Below are 13,224 nucleotides of genomic sequence, written 5' to 3' on the forward strand. Positions count from 1 at the left end.
GAATACATTTTAGACCATTATAAGTATATATTTCTGGAAAGCTTATATTACAAGGATGCCAAATCAACAAAGCATAACATCATAATACAGGGTGGGTGAGAAATATACAGGGTGGAACAACAACAAAATTAGCATCTTTCTTGTCATGGTGAACCCCATATTTTTTCTTTTCTGAAAGCTATGTAGTTCAAAATAAATATGGATTCAGAAAGACATTGCATGGGTCCTTCAAACAAATTAGGAAGAAAGAGTTTAGTATCCCTTGCGTTAAACATACAGGGTGGTCAAAAATTGTAAAATAATTTCACAATTTTTATGACATTTTTCAATCAAAACTTTTTTCCTCCATTTCTGGCACTAAAACTAATAGCATAATTGAATTCCTCATCAAATTTCCTTAAAAATATGTGTTCTTTTGAATAAGCAGGGTGACTCGGGCAAGAGATAGTCCATTTAGAAATGTCGGAGCATAGTATGCACACTTTGTACAGTAACATATAGGGAAAACTGTCTTAATTAGCATTTAATTAGGCAATTAATTGGTTACATCTTTTGTTATAGTTGATGTACTATGAGGTAAATCTACAATCCAGGATGATAAATGTGCAATTTGAGGTCCATGCTAGTTGTACTTTTCAAGATACAAAGGTTTGAAGTTTGCTATATTTTCACAATTTTGTGTATAACCCTATGGGGCTCTCCCGAACCGGCTCTCCCGAACCGGCTGCTCCATTGACACATCTTACATATTGAGGTATAAATCTCAAAGTACTTGTCCAATTGACTTGGGTTTTTTTGTATTTGAAAAAGAACATAATTATCTACAAAATGACACCAAACTTTCTACAATAGGTATTATACATTTAGAATAAACCTAACTTGAAGTGTGAAGAAAGTGTTTTCATGTTACGGCTGCTCCATTTTTGGGTGACCTATTTGTGACATGCGACCATATTCGATACACTTTTTATATAAATTATGTATGAAATGTGTATGAAATGAAAGGATAAAAATTTCAATGCTAATTTGATAGTTTAAATTGGAACGCTGATTTGATACAGTAACATATTCGATACACTTTTGATATAAATTATGTATGAAATGTGTACAATGTATGAAATGAAAGGATAAAAATTTCAACGCTAATTTGATACAGTTTAAATTGGAACCCTGATTTGATACAGTTACATATTTCATACACTTTTGATATAATTATCAAAATTATGTATGAAATGTGTATGAAATGAAAGGATAAAATTTGAATGCTAATTTGATACGGGTACAGTTTAAATTGGAACGCTTAAATTTGATACAGAACTTTACATATTTCATACACTTTTGATATAATTATGTATGAAATGTGTATGAAATGAAAGGATAAAAATTTCAACGCTAATTTGATACAGTTTAAATTGGAACCCTGATTTGATAGTTACATATTTCATACACTTTTGATATAATTATGTATGAAAATTGTATGAAACGAAAGGATAAAATTTGAACGCTAATTTGATACAGTTTAAATTGGAACGCTGATTTGATACAGTTACATATTTCATACACATTTGATATAATTATGTATGAAATGTGTATGAAATGAAAGTATACAAATTTCAACGCTAATTTGATACAGTTTAATTTGGAACGCTGATTTGATACAGTTACATATTCGATACACTTTTGATATAAATTATGTATGAAATGTGTATGAAATGAAAGGATAAAAATTTCAACACTAATTTGATACAGTTTAAATTGGAACCCTGATTTGATACAGTTACATATTTGATACACTTTTGATAAAATTATGTATCAAATATGTATGAAATGAAAGGATACATTTCATTTGATACTTTTTTAATACATTATCTTGGCATTTGATACACTTTTGATATGTATAAAATGTGTATGCAATGTTAATTTGATACAGTTTTGATACATAAAAGTGTATGAAATGAGGGTTCCAATTCAAATACTTTTTATTTCATACATTTTTCATACGTATCAAAAGCGGTGTATCAAAAGTGTATCAAATTTCAGCCAGGGCGTGGTCGATGGTAAAACCACAATCAATTTCCTTTGTGTTCAGTAAGTACATAACGACCCACACATCAAGACTTTTGCCAATTTCCTGTCCCATAAAAAAACACTTTTGGGCGACTTTTCAACATTGGCTCCAATGACATCCGGTAGTTTCCTGCGACTTTTCGATTATTCAACCCTCGATTTGGGCTGAAATTTTTCAGCAACCCTGCCTTACCTTGTGTTGTCTTTGATGAAGGCCCTGAGAGATCCACCTCTATTTGTCACAGAGGCTTTCCCTCCAAGGCCAACTACCACTCCTGTCAGCACTGCCGACTTTCCGCTTCCGTTTCGGCCCACAACAAAGTTTACGTTGGGACCAAATTGAAAGAACAGACTGCCATGGCACATGAAGTTTTTGAGTCGAATGGACTCAATGATCCCATACTCCGCTTCTTTCTGTTAATAAAAAAATATAGTAAAGGTTAAATAGTTTTAACTAAAAGTCTCTCTGCAGGCTTGGAAAAAAGGAATTTGGAACCAGAGGCTACATGTAGCTACCTGTACTTTAATGGAACTGCTATCAAAATCCCTCTAAAATTCCATGTGTGAGTGTCTCATCACCATAAAAAATCATTTAGGTCAGGTGAAGTATAGAAAACATATTTATGTACATGTAGGTTTCCTAAACCTACCTGTTCTTGAAAAAAAATTGAAATTTCTATGTAAATATGTATTGTGTTTGGTCCCCGGTCTACTATCTGTTAAAGCTTAGATTCTTGAATGTTTTTAAAAGATATTTGAAAAAATACAAAATTGTGGTCAAAGTCATCAAAGAAAAGTGTTAGCACAGCCTTAGACCTAACATGATTTATACTTTTCAAATTCTGAAGTTCAATTTAAAACCCCATTTCTTTTAAATTTTATCTTTTCCCGCGATATTTTTATAACAAGCCGTAGAACGTCGGGTACCATAAACTTTTTTGAATCAATCCATTTAGAGCAATGGGGACGAATGTCATAATGCGCTGAGATAGTATTTATTCGATCATCCGCATCAAGAAGTATAATTGTCCAGCAAAATAGCTATATTTGCCATTATGCCTATTTGTGTTGAAATCTTACTGTTGAAACATTACGTTATTATTTATTTATTAAGTTTTCTAAAATAGGCCCAGCTTATATACATTCCTTGCATATTTATTTATTCATTTATTTATTTATTCATATTTATTTATTTATTTATTTATTTATTTATTTATTGATTTTGCGACTGCTCTGAGAAGGTGTAGGCCTATAGGCCTATTATAATATAAAAGTACACATTTATTTTCAATTTGTTATTTCGTTTTGTTTGTTGAATATGGTCATTTTCACGGTAAAGGGTGTAACTTTGGATTTTTAACATTTTGATCCGTAGTTTTCTAATAAAGCCACAGAATTCCATGATTTTTGGCCACATAAGTCATCTAGTTAGCAGCTACCTTGGGTAGCATAATCATCTTCGGGAGTTACTGCGTTCAGTTTTAGCAGGCTTAAATGTACCTAATATTGCCATTTTGAAAAACTGTAAAAAACAGTAACATTTTTGTAAAACCCTGTGTTTTCTTCAGTTAGTTCATGGATAATTTTTCTTATCCTGAAAGTACGGTCATATGTTCAGTAAACACTGCCACATTAGATTTAATTGTGAACAGCCCTGTATTTTTGAGAACCGGACTTGATATTTGTCGTTTCGAGGCTTCATTTTCCGCTAACAATTGTTAACAAACTTTGTGGGTATAGCTTTGGTTCATAATTCTTGGTTATTTCTTCACTTCTTCTTGATTCATAACAGTTGATATCTTAACTTGAAATGGGTAACAAAAATTAGTTGATTTGCAAGCTTTTAAAATTTTTATAAAATCTTGACTTCAAAGAGCCGATTTTCCGTTAACTTTTTTTTTGCCTCCGAAACAAACTGTTCAGCAAGCTTGGGCAAATATAAATAAAAGAGCTCATCCAATCTATTGATCAAAATGTAGCAAAGTAGATCCTCAAGTCACTTGTTTTTAAATCATGGAGATATATATCACCGTTTGAAAATGGGACCCAATACAAACTTTCCGTTAACAATTGAAGCCTCCGAAACAAATGAAGCCTCCGAAACAACAGTAAACTTAATTATCATCTACAGTATGCATATCTAAATTGGTATGTTCCATATTGATATCTGCATTGTAATTGTTGCATGATATGTGCAGAATGTCATAAATTAAAAAAAATTGATATTATGGTTAATGCTTGAAAAATATACTGATATCCAAGAAAGCCCGTTTCGGAGGCTTCACATGCAAATAACACCATACTTAACAAATGGGTGAAAAATTATCATGTTATAAATCTGCAATATCTGCCGCATAGAATCATTGATTCAATACACACAAGAAAATAACAGCTTAGATGATCCCAACAGAGATGTTATCAAAAAAACTACTTCTGCCATGTTTAACCATTGTAAACATGAAGCCTCCGAAACAAAAAAAAATGACTTGCTGTGATAATTTAATTTTTGTCACAACTGAAATTCAATACTTAGAAGCAAAGCATGAAAATTGGTAATTGTGATATTTTTTACCTATTTTTTCATGTCAACTTGTAGTAGTTAGCCAAATATTTTACTTTTATGATCAACTGTGTTGTTAACTGAAGCCTCCGAAACACAAATCGCTTGAATTGCCAATTCTAAAAAATAACTCCAATTTCTGTGAAACTTGGCTGGGAGGTTCCTTTCATCAAGTAGTATTTGTACATGAAGTTAGACATTTAAATTATTTTAGGAACCCAATTAAAACTTTAAAAATATGTTTAAGGTTGGGAAATTTCCATTGCAAATGACCCTTGATGTTAAAAATTTTCAAAATTGCAATTACAAACATAGCAAAACATGGTATAAAATTTAACTTATATCTGTTGACTTACTTTGGAATGGGATTTCACATGTATTCCAGCTTTCATGTCATAATTTTCTGAGCTTATGTAAAATACATTTTTTCTTAGATTTTAACCAAAATGTTATGGAAATGTCAATTTTTTTATCAGAAATCAAAAGGTTTAAGCCTTGAAACACTATTTTACTGGAATTTAAGTTGCTTCTATGCATGATTACAGTAAACAGAAACATATTTAAGTGGTTTGAAATTTTGACCCTAAAAATCAAAAGTTACACCCTTTACTGTGAAAATGACCATATACAAACTATGAGAAGGACATTTGGAAACAAAAGAACTTTTGTACAAGAAAATATTATTTAAAACAATCAGGTTCTTGTAAAGTCACTGTATCTGAAAATGTCAAGCGAATGCTGATATTCTTGGGAAGGAATGATGGTATTAAACAAAACTCAATTTACATTGTAAACCAGTTGAAATAAGAACAAAATCCATAATTTTAATGTCATTAGGAAAAACATAATGCTCAGAATAATGTTATGCATAAAACGCCCGATAAAATGTAATCGCGCCATATAATTTCGTGTAACAAAAACCGGTGGACCATCATCACCTATATACATGTAGAACCTATCCAATAACCGGAACGGTATAACAATTGAAATGGCAGGACAGATTGGTGGACAGATTGTTTTGCTAAATTGGATAGGGTCTATGCCCTAAGTTGAGAATGGACCGTCCCACTCGATTTGTAAAAAGGTTGCGAACCCTTTTGGTGGACCCAAGTAATTGTCTAAAATGAGGCAAATTGAAAAGAAATGGGGTTTTAGATTGAACTTGGGAATTTGAAAAGTATAAATCACGTTAGGTCCGGCCGCAATTTTTTATTTTGTCAAAAATCTTAAGGGGGTACTACACCCCTGTGGTAAATTTGTGACTATTTTGCATTTTTCTCAAAAATAATAACACACTGGTAACAAAAGTTATGTATATTATTGGGGCAAGGAATCCAATTACTACACTGAAATTTCAGTGACTCAAGACAAGTGGTTCAGTATAATAGGAAATAAAGTACATCCTAGCGGTACCTTATTTCTTATCATAAATAACTAACCGCTTGTCTTGGGTCACTGAAATTCCACTGTAGTAATTGGATTCCTTGCCCCTATAATAGACATAACTTTTGTTACCACTGTGTTATTAGTTTTTGAGAAAAATCCAAAAATAGACACAAATTTATCGATGGGTGTAGTACCCACTTAAAAATTCAAGAATCTAAGCTAATTGAACAGACAGTAGGCGAATTTCGCTGACTAGCAAATGTGTTAACTTAGGCTTGCCTGGCATACCAGGGCCGTGACACTCGTATTCAATCCCTGTATAAAAAAGTCACTCATTCACTTCGCTGGCAGTTTGATTGACTTTGATTGACAGTTGCTATGCCGATTGCTATGCAATCCAGTGCGCAGCCTAAAACTTACATACTTGTGCACATATTTAATTTGCGTACGGCCAAAGGAACTTGTCCTGTATTGCACTGACAGCTTTTGTCAATGATTGACAGTTCTTGAACATTTCAGTGCGCAAATTAGCCTTAGTTCCAGACGTGTAAGTACACACGTACGAGTGTAAGTACACATACGACTGTAAGCACAATTTGATAGTACATTTATTTGTTTTAGGAAAGAAATACCCTTTTCATTACATTTTGTGTTACATGTAGTAGAGAGAAAATTAGACACATTCATTACTTGTTTTATTGATTTTCGAGCTAATTTTATATACGAAATATGTAGGCCTACATTTAGACCGCTACAGTGCAAACGACAGTCTGTCTTGATCAAGTCTAACATCGTCAGGCTAAAATCTCCTCAATCTTGAACGACTGTCGAGGAAGTCTATTTCAAGCTATTTTTCCAAGATGGTGCACATCGACTGCCAATTACTCGGATCCTTTCCGGCAATCAAGCTGATCAATCGATTCAAATCGCCGAGGCAAAAACGATATCGCTTATTGCAAGGCCAAGGTGAAGAAATATCTCAACTTCCCTGCGATATCGCTTGACACGTGACATGAATGCGTCAACCAATCATATACAACCATCTGGATATCTATTATTTTGCTAATTAATTTACCTTTCTCGATTATTAATTTTTGGTGATGAATTAATTCAAAGCAATAGTTATTGACAGCAACTGATGTTTTAAAAATGTATTTTGTGGCATTTAGAACATTTTAATTGTCGTCTGCAATATCGCTATCTTCTTCTTCTTCTTCTTCTTGGTAAGTGTGTGCTTCAGGAACTGAATATATTCACACTGCAGTTGTGCGTACCTGCTATGACGAATATGGCTGCAGGTAGAATCAGGTGCAAAATATATACAAGGTGATGTGCGATAAAAAAGGAAGGATGCCGGCTGGTTACATGGAGACTTCTGGCTCAATGCTGCCTTGAAGGCATCGAGCGAGGTGAAGTCTCCTGGGTCCTTCCTGAGGGCGTTCCATTCTCTGCTGGTGTGTGGGAAGAAGGAAGCCAAGTAAGTCTGGGAGCTGCAGTATGGTGTCCAGAATCTGGAAGCATGTCCTCTGGTGTTAGATGTTGCTACGGTTAGATGTTGCTCCCAGTTGATGTCGACCAGATTGTACCTTATTTTGTACAGCATGGCGAGTCTGGCTTGACGACGTATAGATTGGAGTGTCCGCCATTTGAGCTCATTAAGAAGTGAGGTGACGCTGGTCCACGATCATACTGGCTGGTGACGAATCGCGCACTACTTCTTTTTGGACTTGTTCCACCTTTTTGATGTTGCGCTGGGTGTGGGGATCCCAGGCCACTGCAGCGTATTCTACAATTGGTCTTACATAGGTGTTGTATGTAGCCTCCTTGATTTTCCTGCTGCAGCGATGGAAGTTACGTCCAAGGAAGGCACGGGTTCCATTGGCTTTCTTGGTGACGATGTCAACATGAGTGTTAAAGTTGAGTTTGCTGTCGATGTTCAGACCCAAGTACTTTGCAGAGGACACCTCTTCAAGGGTTACGCCGTGGATGTTGTAGGCAGTGGTGATAGGCTTCCTTTTGTTGGTGACATGGATTACCTGGCACTTGGATGGATGGAATTGCATTAGCCAAGTGCGTTCCCACTCCTGCAATGCATCTAGGTCGTCCTGAAGAAGTTTGGTGTCTTGACTCGTTGTGATACGTCTGTACAGGACACAGTCATCTGCAAAGAGGCGGGTGACAGAGCTTCTGGTACTGGCTGGAAGGTCATTTATAAAGGCCAGAAACAAGAGGGGGCCGAGTACACTGCCTTGTGGAACACCTGATGTTACTCCGATTTCGCTACTGCTTTGCCCATCTACGAGCACTTTCTGGGTCCTGCCACTAAGGAAGTCTTGTACCCAGTGGATCGTGTTGTCATGGATTCCATAGTGCTTGATCTTATGTAGAAGCAGCTTGTGGGACACCTTGTCGAATGCTTTGGCGAAATCCAGCAATATAAGGTCAGTCTGGCCTTTCTCGTCAATGCCTTTAGCCAGGTCTTGGATGGTGAGGATGAGTTGTGTATCACACGATCTCTTCTTCCGAAAGCCATGTTGTGCATCTGTCAGAATTTGGTGCTTGGAAAAGTGACCAATCATAGCATGGTGGAGAATATGCTCGCAGAGCTTGCACAGGATGGATGTCAGAGAAATAGGTCTGTAGTTGGCAGCTAAGGAGCGGTTCCCTTTCTTGAAGATCGGAACGACGGATGCTTTCTTCCAAGAAGCTGGTACTTTGCCTTGATCCAAAGAAGCTTGGAAAAGTAAGGTGATTGCAGGAGCAATTTCCACTGCCGCTTTCTCTGAGAAGTTTTGCGAATTCCATCTGGACCTGTGGCCTTGTGGGGTTTCAAGTTCTGGAGAAGCTTGATGACACCTTGAATGTTGACTGTGATTCTATCCATTGAAGGATGCGGGCTAGGTCCGAGGTCTGGCAGGGTGGTTGACTTGTCATCAGTGAATACAGATGCAAAGTGGCGGTTCAGGATGCCTGCTTTGGTCTTTGGATCGCTGTGGAGGATGTTGCCATCTCTAAGCGGAGCAGTTCCTGTTTGGTCGCAGCGCTTGGCTTTGATTAGCGCACCAAGACGTTTGTTTCCACCTGGTTCACTGCATATGATGTTGGTGAGATATTGGCTGTAAACTTGCCGGCATGTTGTTTGAGCTTGCTTCTTAAGTCTCCTGAAGCGACGCCAGTCTCTGTCTTTATTTGTCTTTCTCGCCTTTCTAAAGGCACGATGCTTTCTACGGCAGATTCTCTTGGTGGAAGTTGAGAACCACGGTTGGCTGAATCTTGAAGAGCTGAGTTTTGATGGCACATTCTCGTTTAGGATCTTCTCAAGCTGATCTTCAACTTCAGTAGCAAGTATTTCAACTGGAGTGGAGGTGGAGTATCTTGAGACGAAGCTATCTGCCCAGGTTTTAGTGGCAGAGTGGATTGCGCCAAGGTCAGCACGCTTCCAGAGGTAAATCTTGCGCTTGACTGGTTTGGACCGACTTGCTTGGATATTCAAGTCCACGTAAACAATGTCATGGTCACTTAGACCTGGCATTCCTTCACATCGGTTGACCAATGAAGGCCGGTTGGTGATTACGATGTCAAGAGTGTTGTCACCTCTTGTGGGGAAGTCGACGAGCTGTTCAAGTCCAGTACGTGACAGTGTCTGCAGGAATGACTCATTGAGGCTTTTTGGATATTGATGGCCGATCACTTGGTCAGTAGACCATTCGATATCAGGCAGATTGATATCGCCACTAATCCAGATTGCACATTCAGGGTTTGACACACAGAGATCTTCAATGGTCTTGTTTAGAGAGTCTATGTATTCTTGGCTGTTGTTGGTTGGCCGGTACAAGGCGCCAATGACCAGGGGTTTTCTTTACCATTCAGGATTTTAGCAGCCACAAATTCAGCATCAGAGTTGGTTTCAAGTTGATAGCTGGTAAGGCTGGAATGAACAGCAAGAAGAACTCCACCGTATCCATCGTGGCGATCTTTACGGTATAATTTGTAGTCTGGAGGAAGGATTTCTCCATGAGTTATAGCTGGTTTAAGCCAGGTTTCACAACCGGATATAACGCCAGGTTTCACAGCATCAATTAGACTCCATAGCACTTCCTTCTTTCTATAGATGCTTTGAAAGTTTATAGTGTTTAACGAAGATTGGTAGTGCTGTTGCTAGGTTTGCTGCTGCTGTGCATGGATGTCTTTGATGGCGAGGACTGGGCATTTGGTGACCCTGGTTCGGAAGAGCTGCTGCTGCTGGTTGATATGCTCCTCTTAGTGCTCTCAAAAACATCAGATTCAGACAAGCTATTGTCTAAGGTGGTAGAGTCGAATAGGCTTGCTGAGACGTTGGGTAAACCACAGTTGGTGCACTCCCATGGGAGATCTGATCTGGCAAGGCTTGCTAACACTGTTTCACTTATATGAACACATTCGACATGAAACCACGTGCTGCATTCATCGCAAAGAATGCTCGCTTTTGCACCTTTGTAGTCTGTGCAGGCTTTGTGACATTCGCCACAGGGATACTTTGGTTGCCTAGGTCCTGGGTTTCGCTCAACGTCGCCAGCCCTGATGATCAGAAGTAGGGCTGTTGTTTGGATCAGCAGGATGACTTTAAGTGTGATCCAACTCAGAGTGATGGAGGAAAAGCTAGCGGTATACACAGGATACGTATGTACAGGATACATACAGCATGATTGGATCTTAATACATGGGTCATGTGATTTATCAATAATATCAGTGTCTATTGTCTCATAAGATAAACATACCGGTACACAAGTATATCGTAAGCATACAAGTTCATGGCGTTTAAGAGCAACAAATGGCTTGCAGAAAATAGAACATACGTAGTACATGAGCATAATGAGCTTTTGCTGCTCACTTTATCTAACAGTTTGATCCAGTTGTCCCATAACTTCTCAAGCATGCAGGTGGGATGCAAGCATGCACGACACACACACACACAAACTACATGACAATAGACATGTTTGATGGATGGAGGGTGTTGAAGGATGGAGGTGAGCATGCAAGGATTAAAGGAACACACGGCAGGCAGATAAAGGGTGGCGGGATACAAGCATTGGTATGTACAACAAGCATAATACATGTAACAAGGATTGGTAAACATTCACACAAGCAGGATTGGTAACCAATGGTAACCGGTAACAACATAAACAACGTAGGATGGGTGCATAAGGATTGGTAGCAGGGTTGGTAGGTAGTAAGGGTTGGTAGCAAGGATTGGTAACAAGGATACAGTCCAGTCTCTCACCAACAGACATAAACATTGGCAACAATATTGCCCTACCTGTACTACAGCATTGACAGCGACACTCGATCGCAAGGGACTACTATGAATGTCTTCCGAATTCGGCAGTCACGTATTGGTGGCTGATGAGCTGCATATGAAGGATGGATTTTACGACAGATGATGGAAAAATCTGAACATGACAGGTCATGAGTCACGTTTGGTGATGAAGGTAAAACACCAGAGATGCAAATTCGATGGAGAAAACCACGCAATTTGAGGAAGAAACACAAATTTTGCGGGAGAGATTAAAACTGCGCCATATTGGTCATGCGCGGTACACGCGGTACACACTTATCTCCGTGATAAGTATAATATGCAAAAGCGACGGGCGATGCATCGCAAAATTTGCTTGCAGAATCTTTTTGATGATAGTCAATCTTTGACTAGATGTAGGGCCTAACGATAAAGATAGCATTACCGTAACACAAGCAAACTTCTGTACAAATTCAACTTATGCAAATGAATCAACCACAGCTCATTATTATAACCCAATGACATCACCAGCTCAAATTACATCCCATTGAAATACATGTAACTGATGTACATTGTAAGTGGAACCAACATTACTCAAATTTCAAGGCCTTTTTGTAAAAAATTACAAGTTTTTCAGAGATTTTCAAAGTTTTTCTATGGAAGTTTAAGGTTTATTCAAGCTACTTGTGTAGAAAGTACAAGTGGAGACAGTCAAATGTCGATGGACAAACATAATATGCATGAGCATTTTTCATAGTCCAGAACAAATTTTCTTGAAAATCCATGCACCTGATTGGTCAGTTCAATGCATGGGGTTGTAATGATAAATGTGAGCAGCTCTGTGTGTACTGACTACTGTTGGTTGGTGGTTTCCCAACTGTGCAATGGAACATCATGGTGGTGGTACCTGGTGTGTTCTCTTAATTATTTGTACAGTGCCAATGGTGCAAGTTTGATGTGCGTAACCACCCGGGTATAAGCCCACCTTCAGCTATAAGCCCACCCCCATTTTTGAAGTGAAATCTGCCATCTAGGGGGGTGGGCTTATACCCGAGTGGTTACGGTAATTAAATATTTCAATTTTAAATCATTTATTAATTTTATAATTACATTAAATAAATGGTTTTCTTCTACTAGAAGACTATAATTATTTTTAAAATCATAAAATAACGAACAAATAAAGGAATTTCCCAGTACAAAAATTGCATAGTGAATTCGCTTAATGTAAACATTAAACAAACTTAGCTAAAAAATACAATTTGACTTTAATTTTTATAAAATTAGTAAAATACTTCATTCGACAGACAAATTCGTTAACTTTGAATATTTAATTAGCACTAATTAGCATACACAGCATTAATTTTAAAATCCCGTTAAATCCCGGTAACTTGATATGTCTATCACTAATATTTAATTTCTGTGTGACATCACTATTAATTAGATATATAAAATGATGCAGTTTGATGGCTGTGATATATTACCGAAGATTATGTACCATAAATTTAAATTCACCTGGCATACCTATTATACCTACTACACATTGACTGTCATTGATTAATTTTTTTTTTAAAAAGCTTACAAAACCATGAAAACAAAAAGCTTATAAAACAAAAAGCTTACCAATGACGCCTGGGCTTTGAAATCAGCCACTTGACTCAAATCGCCTAAATCTTCATCATCAGAAGAATCCTTTCTCTTCCTCTTACTTGCCGAGCCTGCTTCTCTATTTGCTTGTCTTTTTTCAGCCATCATGCCAAGCGTTTCATGAAAATTGACAACTCATGAAATCGCGCGAAACGATCTTTTCGGCTTTCGTCCTTCTTTCCTGCGGGAATTTCCATTAGTGAGTGTTTCTGGATCTATAATTATTGATGATCTGCTCAAATTTAAAATTTAGAACAATTATTTTCGGGTCAAAGTATTTTGTATTTGAATTTTA

General features: G+C 37.3%; 1 protein-coding gene across 1 annotated transcript in view; it reads right to left on the minus strand.

Annotated features, from left to right (window-relative positions):
- Window positions 1-13,099, minus strand: part of LOC140166237 (structural maintenance of chromosomes protein 6-like) — a 54,378-nt gene extending 41,279 nt beyond the window's left edge. Inside the window, 2 exon segments of the mRNA XM_072189637.1 lie at window positions 2,261-2,481; window positions 12,906-13,099. Coding sequence (XP_072045738.1) covers window positions 2,261-2,481; window positions 12,906-13,037 — 353 coding nt within the window. The 5' untranslated portion in view covers window positions 13,038-13,099.
- Window positions 13,100-13,224: the final 125 nt, after the last annotated feature.

Source organism: Amphiura filiformis, chromosome 12 (assembly GCF_039555335.1).
Source record: "Amphiura filiformis chromosome 12, Afil_fr2py, whole genome shotgun sequence".
Taxonomy (NCBI): domain Eukaryota; kingdom Metazoa; phylum Echinodermata; class Ophiuroidea; order Amphilepidida; family Amphiuridae; genus Amphiura; species Amphiura filiformis.